Source organism: Trichosurus vulpecula, chromosome 6 (genome assembly GCF_011100635.1).
Source record: "Trichosurus vulpecula isolate mTriVul1 chromosome 6, mTriVul1.pri, whole genome shotgun sequence".
Lineage (NCBI taxonomy): Eukaryota > Metazoa > Chordata > Mammalia > Diprotodontia > Phalangeridae > Trichosurus > Trichosurus vulpecula.
In genome coordinates, this window is record NC_050578.1 from 77,803,112 (window position 1) to 77,826,087 (window position 22,976).

Here is a 22,976-nt window from a genome sequence, read left to right on the forward strand (position 1 = left end):
AGGGGAGAGAAAGAGAGATGAAGATGGAGATAGAGAGAAACAGAGAATGAGAAACAGGGAGATAAAGAGAGATGGAGAGAGAGATGGAAACAGAGAGAGAGAGAGAGAGAGAGAGAGAGAGAGAGAGAGAGAGAGGGAAACAGGGACAAGATAGAAAGAGATGCTGGAGGGGAGACAGAGAAACACAGAAAAACAGAGACAAGGAGACAGAGGGACACAGAGAAAAGGGGGGGAGAGATGGAGGCAGACAGTAAGACACAGAGGAAGAGACAAGGGTGAGAGACAGACAGAAGGGGGGGAGACAGAGAGAGAAAGAGACAGAGAGACAGAGAGAGACAGAGAGATAGAGACAGAGCACCAGAGACAGAGAGAGAGTACCAGAGAATTCAGAGACACCTTTGATTCTGATACATCCTACCAGGGTCACAATTCTGAGGTTGTCCTTGTTGAAAACCTTTTCCTGAGCTCCAGACATGCATCTATATGATCATCTTAGACCTCCTATGCCTTCCCTTGTTTCTAGTATGAGTCCCTGCCAGTCCTTCCCCTGGGATTGTAAGCTTCTTACTTCCCTCCCTTCCCCCTTACAAAAAGACTCAAGCAGCTGGCTTCAGTTAATTACAATCACAGGTTCTCACGGGTTATGCCACTGCAATTTAGCAAAGCTAAAGTCACTTTAAAAAACTCAAAACATTTAGTTCACCACTCCTGGGGTTTCCTTGCTTAATAACATTCAGATCTAAAAAGTCCCAGTTAACAACCCTCCGAGTAATTCTCCTCTGCCCTCCTCTCCCCCTGCTGGTTCCCCACCATTTGCTGGGTCTTTCCTCACTTACGAGCTGCTTTTTTTCGGGGGGAGTGGAAGAAACAGATAAAGAGAGAGACAGAAGGAGACAGAGAAAAGAGAGAGATGGAGATTGATTCTATTATGCTATGGAAATATTTGTTTTATTCCATAAATTTAAAATAAAATATTTTTTTAAAAAATCAAAGACTGTTCCTAACCAGGGCAAAATATTTTATGGAGCCGTGTGAAGGGCTTTGAGTGACAGGTTAAAGAGTTTATACTTAATGCGGTAGGGGGTGATCAGCCCCTGGAGATTTTTGAGTATTGGAATGATATACCCAAATCTGTGCATTAGGAGCAAAGACAAAAGAAAATGATAGTCAGCCTATCAAGCTATAACCTTTGCCAAGAAATAGCTTTGGATTTTTCTCCCTGTCCAAGTCATTTACTTCAAAGACTAAATTTCTCTATGTAATGATAACAAGCCTGTCATGTAGACAAAACGAGTCTTGATGGTGATATAATGTGATTTGTCAAAACATCCTCAGTGACTCAAGCAAAGCCCGTTATCCTTACTGACATCTGTCTCTCTTATAAACCATCTCTTATCTGCCTTTCATTTGAAAGTGGAGAAAAACAATTACCCGGATGTCCTGTGTAACCTAGAGATTAAGTGAAAGATGCTGAGATTTTTCTTTTGTCAAGATAAACAACAGATGATGGCTCTCTTTCAAATTCCATTCAAACAAGAATTGGGATTTTGTAGCGCCAAAAGACACACAGCTAGTGAGGGAGCCAAGAATTGGGCGAATGGACTGAGAAAAGCACACTGTGTGAATGTTTAACCATCGGCTCAAGCAGAGTTCAATGGAAAGGATTTCAACGCTCTGATCAAAACAGCAACCAATCAGGACTCTAAAACTCTAATGATGAAGCATGCCTCTTGGCAGGAAGGGGATGGACTAGACATTTTCAGGTGTGGCTAATGTGGTTTTTTTGCTTGACTAAATTTATTTGTCACAAGGGAAGGCTTCCATTTGGAGGCGTGAAGTGAGTTAGTAAGATAAAAGGAAATTTCTAATAAGGAAAGAGAATCGATAAAACATTAAAAAACATGAAAGTAAAACACAAAGGTTTAAAGAGGGACATATGACAATTTTGCTGCTAGCTTTAAAATTCTGATATATGCTTAAGAACTGTAACGTAAGTTCACCATTTTATTGACAATCCTCTTTCATTCTTTGTATATTGAAATATTGACGTATTGATAATGATTAAATTCCTAAGAAAAACAAAAATAAATAAATAAAATGTTAAAGTAGAAAGAACTTTCAGATTCTCTGCGACAATGACACAAGAGACAAAGAGAAACTGAAATTGAAATAGTATCATAATAATTGCTCATGTTTTATATGTTCAAGAACTCTGTGAGAAGTGCCAAATTCAGAGTTAGGAAGACCTGAGTTCAAATTTGGCCTCAGATGCTTACTAGCTGCGTGACCCTGGGCAAGTCACCTAACACCTATTTGCTTTAGTTTCCTCGTCTGTAAAACGGGGATAATAATAGCACTACCTCTCCATGTTATTGTCATTATCAAATGAGATAATATTTGTAAAGTACTTAGCATGGTGCTATATAAATGTCAGCTATTAATGTAAATATTATTGTCTCTATTTTTACAGATGAGAAAACAGCCTCAAAGTGCCTCAAGGCCATTCAACCAATAACTGCCTGAGTCAAAACTCTAGCCTAACTCTGAAGTGCTTTTGTCTATAACCTTGAATGTGCCTTAATTCCAACATTCTGCTTGGACCTCAGAGAAGCTAACATTTATATCATGCCCTTTGCTTTTGCCAAGGAGATGTGGATGCTGGAGATTTATGCCTGCTTATGTGGATAGAAAACCCTTGGCATTGCCCTCCTCATTCCTGCAATTCTATCCCCAAGCTGAGGGAAAGGAAGGGTAGAGGCTACTGCCTGATCCTTCTGCCCCTATGAATGTGGATGTGGGCACAAGTGTACCAGATGGGGGAAGCTGGTATGGGACCAGGGCTGGCAGGCAGTATGGACTCACAAGCCCATCGAATCCCTCATTGCTGTACAGGCAGCTTCCTGGGGGGGTGGATAGGTGGCCAAGAGAGAAGATGCAGAGCAGGGGTGTTCCAAAGCATCTGTCTGGAAGCCCCAGAGAGCAGAAGCCTCCCCAAAGAAAGAGAAGTAAGGAAATCAACAGCTAATGAGCTAGAGAGACAGAGAGGGAGCCCCAAGGACAGCAATTCTTCCTCTCCTTGCCTCTTCAATGAGGGCGAGATGTGCTTGTGTCCTCATCTCTTTTTCTTAAGAATTGGTTTGCTTTTTCTTTTATTTTTGTTTTAAAGCCAATTATCTGGGATAAATATGGTTAATCATTATGTTGCTGTGGTTTTGTATTTCCTTTTCTCATTGATTCTTTCACAGACTGGCTTGAAAAGAAAATCAAAGCTAGAAAGGAAGGGGAGGGAGGAAAGAAGGAGGAAGGGAGGGATGGAAGGAAGGAAGGGAGAGAGGGATGGAAGGAGGGAGGGAGAGAGGGGAGGAGGGAAGGAAGGAAGAAATGAAAGAAGAAAGTAAGGGAGGAAGTGAGGGAGGAAGAAAGGAAGGGAGGGGGGAAGGAGGAAAGAAGGAAGGAAGGAATGAAAGAAAAAAGGGAGGGAAGGAGGAAGAAAGGAAGGAAATAAGGAAGGAAGGAAGGGAGAGAGGGATAGAAGGAGGGAAGGAAGGAAGGAAGGAAGGAAGAAAGGGAGGGAAGGATAGAAGGAAGGAAGGAAGGAAGGAAGAGAGGGAGGGAGGGAAGGAAGGAAGGAAGGAAGGGAGGGAGGGAGGGAAGGAAGGAAGGAAAGAAGGGAGGGAGGAAAGGAAGGAAGGGAGGGAGGGAGGGAAGGAAGGAAGGGAGGGAGGGAGGGAAGGATAGAAGAAAGGAAGGAAGGGAGGGAGGGGGGGAAGGATGGTGAGAAGGAAACAAGGAAGCAAGGAAGGAAAGAATAAACATTTATATAGCACCTGCTATGTACCTGTAGCCATACATTTGGTAAATGTTGAAGTTAGGACAAGCCCAGGTCTCTCCTGTATCCAATTACTATATATTTTCCATCACAAAGGCGAGGGTGGGGGTGGGGGATGGTGTTGAGAAGGAGGGAAAGTTGTTTTTGGTGTGATTGAAACAATATATAAAAAGTGCCAGGTTTCTAGGTCTTTTGACTTCGAATCCAAATTACTTCCCACTTCCCCAGTAGTGATTCCAAGAATCACAGATGTGCTAGAGCAGGGTGGAGCAAAGACAGATAAAGCCTCAAATGGATAAATATCTCGATTTCCCAGCAGTGGAGCAAGGGTTCACTCATTTGTTAGTCAGCTAAGTCCCTTTGTCTTCTCTGGTCTTTCTTTTCTACTTAGAACCTTTGATTGTTAGTGGAAAAAGAAAGGAAGAAGAGCTAAAACTCAAATCCCTCCAAACTTCTGTATGTTGCAAAATTTTATTAACTTTCCAATGTCTGAAACTTTGAAGTTGTAGACTGTGGATTTGTGAACTTCAATTTTGTCTTCAATATTCCTTCTAGTCTTTCCTCACCATTATCATTGATAATTAAGAATCAATTATGCATTATGCATATATATAATATGGTAGATATAAGATGAGACATATTTCCATTCTCTAGGTAGAGCGATGTAGGACAAAAGGTGGGGGGGGGAGGTAAAGGCTTCTGTTGGGGGGAGTACTACTTCGGCTTGCATGTGGGTCACCCAGATAAAGCTAATCTATGTTAAATTCATGCAGTGGGTCCAAATCCACTCAAAACCATACCTCAGAAGACCCTACCTATGCATTCACCTTTATTAGTCAGCCAGAGGACACAATTTACTCAAAGCAAAGGCATTTAATAAAATAGTGTAGTAAGCGGCAATTAAATATTTCTTATCTCCACTTTCTCCAAAACCTGAGGCATATTTTCCTACAAATACATACACCATCAAAAAGAAGAGTAAACACGTGTAGGGAGTGTTGTGACTAAGGCGCAGCTGTGAAAGGATACACACATAGGAAATACATGTGACCATGTGGGTCACACCACCTAAAGGTAACTCACTCCTTCAGGGCTCCAGTGCCACTGATATCTTCTGGAAATGTTATTTCACTGCCTGACAGGGCTGCTGCCTGCAGGATTTGGACCTTCTGCCGGGCAGGTAGTTTCTGCTGAGTGTGTAGACACTGTGTAGATGCTGCATTACTCCAGGCTGGGCACGAACATCTGCTTCTTGACAGCACTTCACTGGTCCCACCATCACTGTCAGACACCACTCCATTGGGCATAAAATTGTGGAATTCCAGTCTGCATCCAGCTTCTGGCTTCAGCTGGTACCTTAGATTTGGGAACCACCTCTTCCTCACAAGGAAAAGAATGGGATTTGCCATTGTTCTGTAAGCTTAAAGCCCAGAGGCTTGGTTTTTGGTTTTGTTTTGGGGGGCGGGGAGGGGAGTGGATTTTTTTTTTTTTGCAAGAGCCTGGGAGGGCAGGGGAGAAGAAAAGCAAAAATCATAGAACATTCAGTCTTCAGACTAGGATTTTTCCTATTGGTTTTTCTTCCATAAAGTGGGATTGTATCAGTCCATTTCTCCTAGTCTTTATGGAGATGAGTGTTTCTTTCCAAAAGGAGATTCCTTCCCCCAAGCCTCAAAGTACTTCAGAACGTAGAGCTGCTAAATTTATGTTTTCTGTTGCCTAAAGCACATTTCTATTAGAGACTTAGGGTTAAAAATGTTTATGCCTCCTTGAATAATTTCTGATTGCTAAATTTCTCTCAATCTAGATTTTTTTTTCAATAGGGAGAAAATTTCAAGTAAATTATCAAGGGCTCTCTGGGTTCAAATCCAAAAGTCCTTTGGTCTCCCATGCAGATGAATGGGAAGATAAAAAAAAATACAGGAATAAAAGCAAAGACCAGAGGGCAAGGCCATTGTTGCCTTCCTGCCTGGTGGTATTCTTGACTTTTTATGTGTGTATATATGTGTATATGTGTGTGTGTGTGTGTGTGTGTGTGTATAAATATATATATGTATATATGCAGCAAAACTTTTCCAGACTTTAAACTCACCTACAAGGTGAATTCTGAGCAATGGTTGGACCCCAAAATAGTCATTCATTGCTTGGTGTCCATTTGGAAGATCTCCAGAGTAATGTCTGTACTTGGTTCTTTGCCATTTGTCATCTTTACCAATGACCTGGAAAAAGGCAGACATAGCATACCTACCCAATTTTCAGATGATATAAAGCTGAGAGAGAGAGAGTTAATGTACTGGATTTCAAAAGATCAGGTGAGAATATTGGACTGAATCAATACAATTTTTAACAGGGATAAATGTAAGAAGGTTTACACAGGGATTTAATAAATGAACTTCATAAGTGAAAAACTGGAGAGATTAACTGGCAAAGATGCAACTGAGGAAGATCTAGGAGTCTTAATGGAATGTGAGCTCAATAGCAGTCAGTGAGGTGATGTGGAAGCCAAGAAAGTTTGCTCAATCTTAGGCAGAATTAAAAAAGGAAACATAGGAGGCAGCTAGGTGGTGCAGTGGTTAGAGCACCAGCCCTGGAGTCAGGAGGACCTGAGTTTAAATCAGGCCTCAGACACTTACTAGTTGTGTGATCATGGAGAAGTCACTTGACCCAAATTGCTTCCAAAAGGGAAAAAAAGGGAAGTATGTACAAGAAAAGGATGTTGATAATTCTACTGTACTCTACCTTAGTCAGATTATACGTGGAGTATTATCTTCAATTCTGGAAGTCATGTGGAAGGAAAATTTTTATTGTTTTTCTTCGCCCTAGAGAGCAAAACTTTCAGTGGGTAGAAGCTGCAAAGAGGCAAATTTTGGTTTGGTTTAAGGAGAGATTTCCTGACAGTTAGAGCTATCCAGAAGTAGAATGAGTTGCTTCGGGAGGTAAGGGGTTTCCTCTTACTTGTGAGCTCCAAGCAAAGCTAGGAAGATTCCTCATCAGCATTCTTGTTTTCAAGTATGGTCAAACTAGTGAGCCTCCGAAGTCTTTGCTGTCTCTAAGATCCTGAGGTACAGAACATTAAAGAATCCACAAAAATATTCATTAACAGAATGAATCACTTCAGTAAATTATCGGGATTAAAAAATAAACCTACAAAAACAAGCTGTTTCTCAATGGGTAGTAGGGATGACGAAGGGAGAGAATTTGAACTGAAAATAAAAAAGTTTTGAAAGGAAAAAAGAAAAAAATTACCAGATTACCTGTATATTAATAATAAAGAGAGTTTTAGGAAGAATCAGAAAATTTGAGAAGAGATCATTCTAATCTAACTCTTGCGCAGTAGGAATCTCCACTATGATATACTTGATTGTCCCAGCTCGTGTTTGAAGACTCCCAAGGAGTGGGAACCTACCACCTCCTTAGGCAGTCTGTTCCATTTTTAGATAGCACTAATTGTTAAGAAGTTTTTCCTGATATCAAGATTAAATTGGTTCCTTTGAAACGTCTATCAATCGTTCTGATTCTCACGAAGAGTCAGGCACGACTGAAATGACTCAACAACTGCCTGCTTTCACCAAATGGAACAAGAGTAAGCTGAGGCAGTGACAGCACTTTAAATATGTGAAGACAGCTTCCATGTCTCTCCCAAATCCTCTCCAGGTTAAACATGCCCAGTTCCTTCAATCCATCCTCATGTGTTATGGACTTGATGACCTTTACCACCCTGGTTACCCTCTTCTGGATGAAAATTCCAAAAGAGAAATTTCATTTAAGGTAACAACTAAATGTATTATAAATCTGGGAACAAACTTACCAAAATATGGAGGGCTTATATAAATATAACTATGAAGCAATTCCCTGAAAAAAGAGCACCTAAATAATTAGCTAGATCTTCAATAAGTCATGCCTAGTAAAGTAATAACACTCAAATTATTCTACAGATTTAATTATATACCAATTAAATTAATAAAGGAATACTTTATAGAAGTAAACAAAACATTTAAAAAATTCACTTGGAGAATAAAAAGTCAAAAGTTTCAGAGGAAGAAAGGGGTTTGATACTACCAGCTTGCAAATTATATTTCAAGGCAGGAAATATCAAAACTCTCTTGTACTAGTTAGAAAACAGAAAAGTAGATAAATGAAATCGGCTAGATCTAGATAGCCAAGATCTAGAGCCCAAACTACACAACAGTTTAATATTGGATAAGCCCATATACACAAACTACTAGGAAAGAGATTTTTTTTTTGTTCATGGGCAAACTAAGGGTATGGAATATTTCATATACTGTGACATCAGGCATAGTATGGTTGCACAGGTCTGACCATGTCCGTTTACTCAGCAAACTCCAGTGATTCCCTATCACCTCCAGGATCAAATACAAAATCCTCTGTTTGATGTTCAAAGTCCTTTATAACTAACCCAACACCTGTGCCACCCCACCTTACCCTATAGCCTTCTTACACCTTATCCCGTGACATATACTCTTCCACTCAGTGACACTGGCTTCCTGGCTGTTTCATAAACAAGAGCCTCCATCTCTCAGTCTGGGGCATTTCCGCTGGCTGACCCCCATTCCAGGAACACTCTCCTTCCCTAGATCCATTTCGTGGCTTCCTTGGCTTCCATCAGCTTAAATTCTACCTTCAGCGGGAAGCCTTTTCCAGTCTCTTAATTCTAGTGTCTTCCCTCTGTTCGCTATTTCCTATTTATCTTATATATAGTTTGTGTGTACATATTTCTTTGCTTGTTTTTCCGATTAGATTGTAAGCTCCTTGAGGGCAGAGATTGTCTTTTGCTTTTCTTCGTATCCCAAGCACAGTGCCTAGCATATAGTAATGTGCTTAATAAATGTTTAATGACTAACTTTTGCTAAATTGTTTTTTTCCTCTTTCCTTCTAAATCTTTGTTATAAGGAATGGCTGTGGGGAAATGTGATAAAGAGCAATATTCTAAGGTCCACCTCCTTCAGACTAGACTAATTTTTCCTTAAAGATACTGAAATCATCTTAAGATTTAATTGGTTCAGGGGTCTAAAGGCATGTGCCATTAATGTACCTTCCTGGTTGTCTCTGTACCAAAAAGTCAGTACATGAAGAGTTAACAGGGGCTCATTCCATTGGTTATAATTCTTTTTTACAACTTGACTAGTGTGAAAATATGTTTAGTGTGAAGGTATATATAGAACCTATATTGGATTGCATGTTCTCTTGGGTGGGGAAGGGGGAGGAGAAAGAAGGGGAGAAAATTTGAAACGCAAAAACTTGTGGAACTGAATGTTATATACTAAAAATAAATAAATTCAAAATAAAAAAATTAAAAATAAATATCCTTTCCCTTCTATGGTACATAAACCTTTCCCTGCTATGGTTCATAAACTTTTTTGCCAACTGTGACATGTTTTACAAGTGTCTCACTTCATTTCAGTCTTGAATTTGAACTACCAACCCAGCCTGAGTCAGGTCTGAACTACTACAGGTGGCCCAGTAATGGTCATATTGAAATAAAGGAAGTAGCATGCAGTGGAAGGTGAGTCATATGTATTATTTCATGTTTCTAGTAATCCTTCTTGTGCTGGCCACTCACTATCATTCTCCTGTCATTGTCCCAGGAGCATTAGAGAATCAACTCTCTGTAGACATGCAGCAACCAGAGACAGATGTGTCTTTTAAAAAACCTTGCCCTGACGACAATAAATGTTATAAACTCATTAGCTGAATTTGTATAAGTTTTATATTGGGAATAATAATTGATCTCAAGGCCACTAGCTGTGCCTCACTTAAAGGTTGGGATTTGGGGATTGTCTAAACACTAGGCTGAAGGAACTCTCTGGAATTTTTCTTATGCTGGGTGGGTGGCTGATGGAAACCGTGTCATTTGGACTTTGTTGTGACTGTGGTGCCTAGCCCTAAGGGAACCACTCACTTGAAAGGATAATCCCTGAACCTCCTTAGAAACTCAGAGACCTACATGGAACTAGGAATATGGACAAATGTGACAAATAGGAAGAGGGTTGCATTGGTTTCTCAAGTTGAGAAGTGGAATAATAATTCATTCTCTCTCTCTCTCTCTCTCTCTCTCTCTCTCTCTCTCTCTCTCTCTCTCTCTCTCTCTCTCTCTCTCTCTCTCTCTGATTTTCAGTGAGGGATAAGTGAGAAACCCACATGGAGTGGACCTCAGTAAGGTCTCAGAGCCCTCCTCCATCCTGAAAAAAATGGCCACTGCTTGAATTTTGCAACTAGAGCATCTAGACTGGGCTAGAGCCATGTCTGGACACCTCTTCAGCTCTGCTGGGGGACTGGCCACTTAGAGGGCTCTGAGGCATGTATGCACTGCTCACCTCAACTCCCTGTAGAGATCTACTGTTTCTGTCCCCTATTAGTGTTCCAATAGTCTAAGATTTGGCTGCCTTTAGGCCCCATGACAGAATACTGGGCTGTCCCTAAACACCCCGTGCACCCCTGCTCAAAGGGCCTACAGTTTTCTGACTGTCATCTTGGAAAGTACCAGACCAGAGAGATGAGTTTACTATAGTTCATCATTGGTTTTTGTTCATCATTGTTTCATTTTGGGCTTTTAACATCTTTGCTCTGGTGTTTGTCAAAGGGTATTGGATTTCATTAGGAGACTTCATGTTGCCATCTTAACCAGAAGCTTTCTGACTATTTTCTCTACAGTGACAATGAAATAGACATCATGACCTTATACTGAGATTCAATAAATAATAATAATAATAATGACAGCTGGCATCTAAATAGTATTTTAAGGCCTGCAAGTGTTTTACAAATATTATCTCAATTTATTTTCACAACAACCCTGGGAAGTGATAAGATTCTAGACTGAAAAATGACTGAAATGAACTTAGCTCTTTGCCTGGCACATAGTAGGTACTTAATAAATGCTCGTTGACCGTCTGAGAATCAGAAGGTGATTTCATGTTAGTCCTCAACAACCAAACAAGTCTAACCAAGATACTGGTGACAGCCCCTCTCTCATCATTAGTTGACTTGTGATTTATTGTTCAGCCTCTGTAGTGTGTATTTCTCTTTAGCGTTCCAATCTGCTGGACCTCTCAAAGATGAAAATTAATTTTCCCTTCTCCTCATGCTCTAACAGGCTTTGCTCTCTGGATCTCAATCACCATTAGCTCTGTCTCTCTGGACATGATTTAATAATGCCATTGGAGAACGTTCACAATGAAAGAACACCAACATCCTCTCCATTTAAAAAAACAAAACTAGAAAATAGTTTTTCTTTCACAGCAAAGTCCCCTGATCTTTTTTTCTTTAAGAAAACAAACAATTCCTTTTAATACTACATTAAATATTTATTTAATCTTTAAGAGAATATAATGCTATAGGAGGAGTCTTCTTAGAAATAGCAGTTGAAGGAAAATCTTAATGCCTCTACTGCTGTGTTTTCTTTGCTCCTGGGATTAGGGTGATTGGAAATAGTCCAAATAACACCTGTCTGAATTGTAAACATGTTCCCTAAAGACTAACAACACCTTACAAAGAACAGTGTGACTTGGGAGCTAAAACACCAAAGAGAACTGGAGTCTTTGGCTACATCTCCATATTCAATCAACTCCAGTGAGTCCCTACTATTTCCAGGATCAAAATATAAGATCCTGTTTGGCTTTTGTAAGCTGGTCTTTATAACCTTCACAGCCCTTCAGAGCATGGTTACTTTGTTTCTGGTCTTCTTACACCTTCCTCACTTCCATCTACTTTTCCATCTAGTGACACAGGCTTTCAGTGACATAAGACACTTGATCTCCAGACTCCATACATTTTCATTGGCTACATCCCCAACTCTCTTCTTCCTCATTTCTGCCTCCAAGCTTCCCTGTCTTCCTTCACTCTCAGCTAGATAGCTGACCAGCACTTATTAAGTACCTAGTATATGCCAGGCACTCTGCTGGGGATACAAAGACAGGCAAAAGACAATCCCTGCCCTCAAGGATCTTACAATCAAGCCCCTTACAGAAAGTTTGGTGTAATAGTATAGAGCACTTACTTCAGAAATGGGCCCCAGGGTTCTAGTCCTGGCTGTTTACTTAATTAGAACAACCTAAAGAGTGCTGACTCTGAAGTTCAAGAACCTGGGTTCAAATCCTGCCTTTTTAGCTTATTCTCTGTGTGACTCTGGGCAATTTCACCTCCATGGGGCTCAGTTTCTCCACCTAAAAATGATTGGTTTGGCCCTGAAATGGCCTGAACTTCTCATCTCAAGTCCCATGATTCTCTGAAGTCACTCTTCTGGGCATCAGTTTCCTCAGCAGTAAAATGAGATGGTTGTATGATCTCTGGGATCCTTTCCACTTCTTAAATCTGTACCCATGAAGATGAATATTTGGATGATCTTTAGCTACCTCAGTCCACTTTGGCTGTCAGGGAGGCAGTGAGAAAAGTTCCCTGAGCTCTATTTAGAGGAGTCTCCGAAGTAACCTCAATGTTCCTTTAGCTACATTTAGAAATAACCTCTGGGTATGTCGGTCTTCAGCATATACCTATTAAATCAGCCTATCATATTTCCTAAAGAGAAAAGATATTTAAAATAAGCCTCCTTTTTGTTTAATCAAATAAGCCCAGAGGATGTTGCTATCTGGCTTGATTCATATGACTGAAATAGAAGGAGCTTTGAAATTACCATGACCTGAGAAGCCACAATTAATCTGGAGTCTGACTGTCCAAAAGAATCATTGACCATAAAAATATTCTGCTCATGTTTGTTCAGCACTTTCCTTAAACTTGAGGTTATATAACATTATTAGTTGCATGCTGATTGCAGTTCAACAAACACTAAATTAGGGCTTCTCTTATACTATGTGTGAGTAATAAAAAGAAATGAAAAAATGACAATATTGAACCTAAAGAAGCCTTTAATGGGGGGAGAGCTGAGCTGAACTGCACACAAATCACTTCGATGCAAAGGAGACCCAGGGCGAAAGGAGAAGAAGCAGGTCCTGAAGAGATAGAAAGACAGTCATGGTAGGAGAATGGATGCTAGTGGGAAACAGCTGAGGTGGGTGGCCCCTCCCCCACACTGTCCCCAGCTCCACAGGCAACCGCCTCATTCAGATATGAGATGACCCAAGGCCCTCAAGCCACTCACCACAAAATTTTATAGTGTTTGAGATAAAGAGCAATGCAGCTTTAGGAGGAGACTGCCCCATTGTGGTGAGGCAAGGTTGTGGGGCAGTCTGGAGACCATGGAAATCAGGGTGTTTTCTGAGATGACTAATATGGAATGAGGAACAGAGACCCAGGAAACCTAACAATGTGCCACAGAAGGTTGAGCACCTAGGGAGGGGAGCAATGTGTGGTCTCTGGGGGAGTTAAGCCTTAGTGTACATGCATCTTGGGAACTGGGGTATAACTAGGGAAACCAGTTTTCATTGACTTGGAGCAGAGATCCTGGCAAAATTCTCTAATAAAATTTGAGGGAAAATCAAAGAAAGAGAGGGATGTTTTGTTGGGCTAAGGAGTGTCAGGGAAGATATCACGGAAGAGGTGGCCTCTGAGCTGGACCTCGAAAGAAGAAAAGACTTCTAAGGAAGAGATGAGTCTCCAGGTGTGAGGGCTGACTTGCTCAAACATTCAGAGACAGAAAAGCAGTAGGCAAGATTGAAGAACAGTTAGCAGCTCAGTTTGATGGGAACAGTGTTTGTGAATGCGAGTAGCACACAATAAGGCTGGAAAGGTGGGTTAGGGACAGACTGTGGAAAACCAGGCGAGGAGACTTGGCATTTATCTTATTGGGCAACAGGGAACCAGCGACATTTTTGAACAGGAATATAATATGTTGGGACAGATGTGTTTTCTATAAAGGGAACGCAGACAGGGAAGACACTGGAGGCAGGGAGACCGGTTAAAGGCTTTTACAATAATTTTAGCTGAGAAGTGACAAGAATCTGAATGTGGGTGACGGCAGCCTGAGTGAGAAGGAGAGAATGGAAATAGGATCAATAGGCATTGGCTGAAACAAAGAAATTTATTTTGCTTGAATTGCTTTCACAATGGAGGAAGGAGAGAGGGAGAGGATGCTTACCTGAAAACAAAATAAAATAAATTTAAAAAACAACAACCAGAAAAAGAATCGGTAACACTTGGTAACCTATTAGATGAAGGGGAGGGGAAAGAGAGAAGGAAAGAGCCAGAGGTGACCAGAGGTGTGCTGGTAAATGTTTAACAACCAGCTCCTTGAAAACCAAGATCCACTTTTAAGCTTAATCTGAACTGCTAACATTTCCTCCATCACTTTCTCAAATGTAAACCAGAGGAATCTACTTTATTTACAAACCAGTCTTAGCTTTTCGGTGAGTACAAAAGCCAGGGGCAACAGGATTTGGCCTCAGGGCCATAGTTTGAGTGACCCCCTGGTCTGGACAATCAATAAAACAATACATCAAGCCTTCATTTGTAGCTTTGGCCTCTTTTGAAGTGTTAATGTTGACACTAAAAATGTAATAATCAGCTCTAGTTGGTTCCATACACCCCTGGCTCAGGTAATCCCAAATGGACTAGAAGAATGTAGAGAAATAAAGGGATTAAGAGTCGTGGAGAGGATGTTCAGCAGGTTCTAGGGGAATGAGACAGCGGGCAGGAGATGGAAGGAGAGAAGATTGTAAATTCTACCTAGCAAAATGAGTTGTGCAAATTCACCTAAAGGGGAAAACGAAATTAGTCCTGAAGGAAATTAATTAGAATTTAAAATTGCAACAGAGCAAATTGCCTAATAGGAAGAAATTTCCTAAAGTGAAATCAAATAATAATGATCCCCTTCCAGAGAATTTTAAAACACGCCTTATTTTACAAAAAGGGACTCCTCCGGGGAGTTACTGCCCAGAGCTCTGCTGTCTTAGCCCCTTATGTGAGAAAGACCCTTCATGACATCAGTTCACTTACTTTCTTTGGAGTCGGACAACTGGGTCAGCAAGGAGGTCGGTGAGGTCTAGCTTCCTCCCTTTCTCGATGACATCTCGGTGTTTCCGAACAAATAACCACCCAATATGGGAAAAGAAAAAGCCCCTTTGTGCATTGTGGGGGTCAGCATCCGTCTCGGAGTATTTGTGATGCACTCGATGGTCCCGCGACCACTCAAAGATGTCATTCTGTAAGGGGAGAGAGGGCACGTTGAAGAAAGAGAAAGAAATCCCCAAGCTTCCTTCTCCGAGGTTCTTTCCTTCATCCCCAGTCTCATTCTCCTTATTTCGCTTCCATCCCTGCCACACACCCTGGCCTTGGAGTATTTTTGTGGGTTTTCATGGAAACCCAGAGCCACAACTCACATTCTTTTCACACTTGGAAGGGCAAGGGACACACTCACCTGAGGGATAGACAGGATGTATGCTGGAGCCAACTCTAACCGGCTTGAAAGAATCAATTGTTAAATTTTCAATGTCAGCATTTACATCTCTCAAATCAGCAAACATAAATCAAGGCTTTATTTTTTTAATTGTTGATTTTCTAGACTTGAGAAAATGTTGACAATGTAGATTAAATTTAAAAGTGTGCTGTGTATACTTTTTTAAAGAGAAGATTGTTAAATATTTACCAGCATATCTCTGAGTGTGGTAAGGGGCAATGTACAGAAAACCTGGGAAACCCTGGGGTTTCTGCCCTTCTGAAAGTCAGTCCCCTAATGAGAAGTGTGGCTCCCTTGCTAGAGAGGATATTGGACAGAGAAAAAAGACTTCCAGAGAGGCTGTCATGGGCAGAGTCAGAAAGGGAGGAAGCCCCTCGTCCTCTGAGGGAAGTTGCTTTCTGTGCCTTCTACATGGTCCACCCTGGTATAAAGCTCCAGATGCTTCACCTTAGTTACATGTTGGTTGCAAACATACTAGAAATTTTGGGAAAAGCAAATTGGATTAAGAACCAGTAAATTTAATAAGAGAATAGTATGTAAATAATTAACAAGGAAAATATTAATAGCAATAATCTCTTACATCATAATTAATACCTAGCATTTTTTTTTAGTCTGAGGCTCCCTGTCTTGCCCAGGTTAGAAGTATCACAGCTGCTCAGGGGACCTATCCCAATAGCTTTAATTGGCTTTATTTTTCTGCCTTGGGCTTATTCACCCCACCTTAGGCAGTCCAGTACCTCTGTGCTCCTGGGACCTCACCAAACTAGCTCCCTACTAAGCAAAAAACAGCTTTGACTAAAACTCAGAACTCCCAAACACAAGACATCTACCAGCCTCAACCTCCCCAACAGTAGGGAATAAAGGGCATGAGCCACCACACCTTGCCTAGAACTTTCTCAATAATTTTCTCATAGGTATTTGCCATTATCCAGTATCTATCGGTCTGCTTCAACTATTTAAAAAAGAAGTGAACTGCTCTATTTGCAAGGCATTCTTTCATACCTCTGATCAAAATTGATCAGTAAGCATTTATCAAATACCTGCTGTATTCCAGGCACTATACTTGGGGCTAAAGATACCCCCAGAAGGAGGGGGGGATCTTGGATTCTATAGGGCATAAACAGCACATATATGTAAACTGTGTATGAAAGAAATACTTTAATACAAGTTTGGTTGGTTGTTGTGCTTTGTACTTGAAGAAGACCAAAATGATATCACTATGTTGGAGTCAGTGAGTGTGTCCCTTTCCCTTCCCCATGTGAAAAGAATGTTCGTTGTGGCTCTGGGTTTCCATGAAAACCCACAGTGATCAACTGTGGCTGATCAGACTAATACAAGTTCAGAAAGCTCTACCACAGGTTGGGCACAAGTAATCCATATAAATATTTGGAGTGGAGATGGCTTAAATCTGCACATCTCACATTTCTTTTGAGCTACTGCAAGCAATTCTCCTTCCCTCATAGAGCACAGCACTTTCTTTGATGGGGGCACACCATGTTGGGTGGTCTTTTGCCAGTGTCTCCCATGTCTTAAAATTGATAAGAAATGTCTTCAGAAAGACCTTGAGAGTGTCCTTGTATTGCTGGTTCAGACCTCTGTGTGAGCACTTGCCTTGTGTGAGTTCTCCATAAAATAGTCTTTTAGGCAAATGTGGCTTTGGCATTTGAACAACGTGGCCAGCCCATCAGAGTTGCAACTCTCTGCAGTAGCGTTTGGATACTTGCCAGTTCGGCTCCAGAAAGGACCTTAATGTCTGGTACCTTATCTTGCAAGGTGATCTTCAGAGTCTTCCTAAGACAATTCAAGTGGAAGCAATTCAGTTTCCTGACATGGCACTGGTAGACTGTTCAGGTTTCACAGGTATACAACAATGAGGTCAGCACTATGGCTCTGTAGACCTTCAGTTTGGTAGGCAGCTAAAACCTCTTTTCTCCCACGCTTTCTTTTGGAGCCTCCCAAACACTGAGCTAGCTCTGGCAATGCATGAGTCAACCTTGTCATACATCCCTGGAAAGTATACTGTTAACATAAGTAAACTTATTCACAGCATTCAAGATTTCTTCATTGGCTGTAATCTATGTTTCCACATATGGATGGTGTGGTGCTGGCTGGTGGAGAATCTCTATTTTCTCAGTGTTAATCATCAGGTCAAAATTAGCACAAGTGGCAAAGAATCTTTCGAAAATCTGTTGCATCTCAGCTTCAGAGGCTGCATTGAGTGCACAATCGTCTGCAAACAAAAAGTTGTACACCAGCTCTCCTTTCACTTTAGTCTTGGCTTGTAGCCTTTTCAAGTTAAATAATTTACCAAGGATGCTGTCATCCTTGTTGAAGGCATCTAACAACATCTCTGAAAGCATCATGTTAAAAAGCATGGGATCAAGCACGCGACACTGCTTCACTTCATTGTTAACTGGGAAAGTGCAAGAGCATCATCCATTGTCCAGAACCTGTGCAAACATGCCGTCATGGATGTTGTCTATTCTTTTCAGTTGTGTCTGATTCTATGTAACCCTATTTGGGGTTTTCCTGGCAAAAGTACTGAAGTGGTTTGCCATTTCCTTCTCCTGTTCATTTTACAGATGAGCAAACTGAGGCAAACAGGGTTAAGTGACTTTTCCAAGGTCACACAGCTAGTAAGTATCTGAGGCCAGATTTGAACTCACGAACATGAGTCTTCCTGATTCCAGGCCCAGAACTCTGTCCACTGCACCACCTAGCTGCCCATGCCATCATAGAACTTGCATACAGTACTGATGAACTTCTCTGGGCAAATAAATTTTTCTACGATCTTGCAAAAGCCCTCATGACTGACAGTATCAAAGGCCTTGGTCAGGTCGATGAAAATTGTATACAGACCTCTGTTCTGCTTCTGGTATTTCTCCTGGAGTTGTTGGGTAGCAAACACCCTATCAACCATTCCTCAGCCCTTTCTGAAGCCACACTGGCTCTCAGGTGGATGACCATCTTCTGAGTGAAAGATTGGTCCACGAAGGAGGAATCTGGCAAGAATCTTGCCAGCAACGACCAAGAGAGAGATCCCTCTGTGATTACAGGATGACTTACTTTGGCAGGGTGGCATTAGCTGCTGGAGATCATGGACTTCTCCTGGAGAAGAACTGAGCTTTAAAAGAAACTAGGAATTCTAAAAAGTAGGAGGGAGGAGGGAACACCTTGTGCCATGGAATGGAGAGGGCATGTTCCTTTGCCTGTCAAAGGCAGGGAAATGAAGTGTCAGCATGTGAGAAACAAGAAAGCTAACATTGCTGGATCATTTGCAGAGTGCATTAAGGGAGATAAAGTATAAGAAGCCTGAAAAGGTAGAAAGGGGCAAGATTGGGAAGACCAGCTTCATCTCCACCTTTGTACATTCTGTCTACAGAAGGGCAGCTGAGATGGTAAAAGTCATCCTTTAACAAACGAGGAAACAGACTGAAGGGGATTAACGGGTTTGCTTGGAGTCACAAATATCTGAGCCCAGATGTGCCCTTGAGTCTTCCGGACTGCAAGCCATCTAGAAAAAAGTGACGGAAGATATAAATGAGCTTCCAATAAGCTGTAGAAGTCTGTGATGAATTTCACAGCCAGGGTCACGTCTTTCTCTCAGTCTCCATCCACTCTCTTTCCAGTCGCTCTGAGGATTGTCAAAGAAACATGTTAGGATCCCGGGTCCCCCATCTTGATGGTTGTCCCCTAGGAAATGAACGGAGAAGGAGCTTCTGACTGTCATTCTCTTCAAACCGCCACAGCCACGGGTTTTAGTCCATTCCTGCCACCCACTGTTTTTCCTTCTCTTACTTGCCCATCCTCGCAGTAATCCATTCATGTCTCAGTGGTATCTGTCTCTCTGTATGCCTGCTGGTAGTGTCCAAATTTTGGATGAAAATCCTTCTCGGACCATGACTGTGTTTGCCTCTTTTTGTATCCCCAGGACTTAGCACAGTGCCTGGCACATAGTAGACCTTTAATAAATGCTTATGGATTCTCAGAACACCTCTAAAACAGTCCAGCCCCAGGATTTCCTATGATCTTTGGAATGCAAATCTAGCCCAGGGTCTCTTTGGTCCTTAACAAAGTCTCTCGATTTCTGCAGGAGTATAAGCTATTCTATTTAGTACAACACTATGGCTCATGTTATTATATTATATTGTATTATATTGCATTACTTTGCATTATATCATATTATGTAATGTTATATTATATTATGTTATATCATATTATATTATTATAATACACCATATTAATATAAAATATTATTATATATTATATTAATATAACAACATGAATGCTATACGCAGAATATGAATATCATCCTATTCATTATAGTATGACCAAATAGTATGAGTATTGTACATATAACAGGAATATTATATTATTCGTTATAATATGACTACAAAGTATGAATATAATATATACCATTTACAAAAGGCAAGGTAGGAGAGGTAGAATTCTCAAAATTAGCCAGAAAAAAATTAGTAGAGTCCCAAAGCCTAAAGGAAACCAGGGAAATTGGGGCAGAGAAAATTTCTCCATTAAGATGGAAAATATGGCTCACAGCTTGGGGAATGTATTTCTGGTTCTAACTGATAATTATCACACCAGTATTTTGTCTGGAGGGTGAGAAAGAGCTGGGAATAAGATTGCAGGCTCATTGCATTTTAAAAAAACACTATCTGTAAAGCCGGTTTATGGTCACCACAAAGGCGTATTCAATTTTACTTGAGGGTCAGGGATGAGTTTGCAAACAGTCAATTTAGGAGGTTCTTTTTTGTTTTACCATAAGCAGAGCTAGGATGGGGTGAGTGGGGCTTTGCCTCAAGCTGGTGATGTGGAAAGAGTCAAGTTTTACTCAAGGTAGCCTAGGACCTCCCTCACCCCCACCCCATACCTTGTGCCTCATAGTCCTGCCCATTGCTGTATGTCAAAATCCATAGCCCAGGCCCAGGATACGACCCCCAGATCTTGTCACACTGGCATCCTTCTCCAAGGACCTACCTCCTCACTCTAGCACACCCTTTGAGGGATGGGACGTAGAATCACTGGAGGATGTTTCTCCCCTTCCATTCATAATACAAATGAACTGATGGTCAAATTGTTCTCTTCTCTAGTACCACCACAGCCAACTTTAACCCACTCACAAATTTTTTTGCCAAGGATGAAAGAATTCCTATGCATGGCTTTGATCTTGATCAGGAAGAAGGTCTAGTGGGGTAATAGTCCTATTTTACCTCCAGATCTAAGACACTGGGGCAACTTTCTTTTATAATTTCTTGAAATATGATGTCTAGGCTCTCTTTTTGATTGTAGCTCTCAGGTAGTCCAATAAATCTCAAATTATCTGTCCTCAATCTATTTTCCAATTGTTTTTCCAATGAGATACTTCACATTTTCTTCTATCTTCATTCTTTTGACTTTGTTTTATTGCTTCTTGAAAGGGACAAAAGACAGTCCCTGCCCTCATGGAGTCATTAGCTTTGATTTGCCTAAGCCTAATTTTTAAGGAATTATTTTCTTCAGTGAGCTTTTGTACCTCTTTTTCCAATTGGCCAATTTTGTTTTTCAAGGTGTTATTTTCTTCAGTAATTTTTATTCCTCTTTTACCAAGCTGTGAATTCTCTTTTCATAATTTTCTTGCATAATTCTCATTTCTTTCCCCATTTTTTCCCTTATCACTCTTTCTTAACTCTTCCAGGAATTCTTATTGGATTTTGGTCCAATTAGCATTTTTCTTTGAGGTTTGGGTTGTAGCTCTTTTCACCTTGTTGTCCTCATCTAAGTTTATGTCTTAGTTTTCCCTGCCACTGTAGTAGCTTTTTATGGTCAGTTTCTTTTGTTGTTGTTGCTGTTTGTTCATTTTTCCAGGCTATTCCTTGACTTTTAACTTTATGTTAAAGTTGGACTCTGCTCACCTGGGGGTGGGGAGGCACTTCAGCCTTTTTCATGCTGCTGTTTTCACAGCTAGTTCTGGGGGTCCACAAGTTTGTTGAGAGCGTTCATCTGTGTCCCCACCTGTACTCTGCCATCTTGACTTTACTCCTCAACATGTGGTTTAATTCTTTTGGTTTTCCAATAACTTGCTTAGGGATGGATGATTGCTTCAGAAAAGACATTACAGTGTCCAGAAATTTTCCTGTCCCTTAAACTATCCTTTAAGAGCACCTGAATTTCCAAAAAGGAAAGCCTGCCAGGTGGCTTTGGGGCAAAACTAATGGGAATCTCATTTATACTCTTGATACCTTTTTTTCTAGACAATGGAAAGACAGAAACTTGCCCCAGCACGTAAGCTTGAGGGCACAGATTTGGATGAAAAGGTTTCACATATACATCTTATAAGTCAATGAAACCCTGTCCAGGAAAGGAGCTTCTATCCAGCAGATCAAAAAGAAGACCACATTGCTGGCTCACTTCTTTAGGAACTGCCTACTTCACTTGGAACATGTTTTATTTCAGTCCCAGAGGCCTGCCTTAATCTGCTCCAGTTCAGATGCCAATATTTTGCCATTCACAAGAACATTCTGTGCTTTACTCAATTGTTTATTTTGGTTCAACCCTGATTTCCCTCCAGATAATACCTGGCACTTGACAATCTGTAAAAATGTCCCAGAAAGTCCCCAAACGAAGGCCTGGCAGCATTTTAAGCCTTTTGGAAAACTCTACCCTCAAGAAAACAAGTAACTGCTTGTTGCCTAATATCAGCAAGGAGCATCGATGTACAATTTATGTGGTTACTGTTACCATGAGGGCATATTCAGTTTTATTTGAGGTCTTCCAGTGGTCTTCCAATGGAGGACCACCAAGTACAAGCATTTTGGTAAGTCTTGGTTGAGAAAATTTAAGATGCCCAAGTCAGAGATTTCTCATTGGTAGGTAAGTCAATATTCTGACAATATTCCTGGTTCTGACAAGAGTCAGATTGACAGAATACCAGATTCTCGGTCTATCAGGACAGTGGGTAGCATTTCTCAGCATGCTCTTATGGTGCTCTCCCCAACTACAGAAAGGTTATTACACAAGCAAATGGAAAATAGTTGGATTGCTCAATTCTGCTTACATATTGTGTATTATAGTATAAGCATGCATCAACCAGTGCCTCCACTGAAGTATATATTTGAAGAAAATAGCTGATCTTGGTGTTGGACTTGAGTCAGGAAAACCTGAATTCAAATCCTGCCCTGACCACTTATTTTGTGATCCTGGGCAAGTCAATGAACCTCATTCAGCTTCAGTTTCCTCATCTGCAAAACAGGGATAATAAAAGCACCAACCTAATGGGGTTATCATGAGAATTCAATGAGATAACTTATATAAAGTGCTTCATGAACCTTAAAGTATTATATAAATATTATATAGATATGTTAATATTATTAATTGCTAATCAAAACAACAGTAATATAATAATAATTGTATGTTGTAAAGTTAACATATACATATCAAAATATAATAGTACAAATATTATTATGCTATATTAATGATGATGGTGCATTTATCAGGAATCTTATTTTAATACAGTTTCTTCAACCTCACCTTTAAAGTCATGTAAGATAAGGCACTGACAAAATGAAAAAGTTCCTGAATGACTGAGATGCCACACTTTTCTAAAAAAAAAAAAATTTGAAGAGAGATTGGATGGAGGAAGCAACTTTTAAGGTGATTATTCACGTAAAATGGGAAAGAGATTTGAGAAATTTTCGGCAGAATTTTTCCCTATTCTATTGCCTTTCCCCATCTCCTTAATGCTAGTAATTCCCTCCATTGATTACTCCAAAGCTATCCCATCTATAGCTT

At 40.6% G+C, this 22,976-nt stretch overlaps 1 protein-coding gene across 2 annotated transcripts in view; it reads right to left on the bottom strand.

Moving 5' to 3' along the window:
* SCD5 (stearoyl-CoA desaturase 5) overlaps positions 1-22,976 on the bottom strand; it is a 65,004-nt gene that overhangs the window by 10,054 nt on the left and 31,974 nt on the right. For both annotated transcript variants that reach the window (XM_036762398.1, XM_036762399.1), the window contains exon 3: positions 14,732-14,937. In XM_036762398.1, coding sequence (XP_036618293.1) covers positions 14,732-14,937 — 206 coding nt within the window. The remainder of the gene's footprint in view (positions 1-14,731; positions 14,938-22,976) is intronic.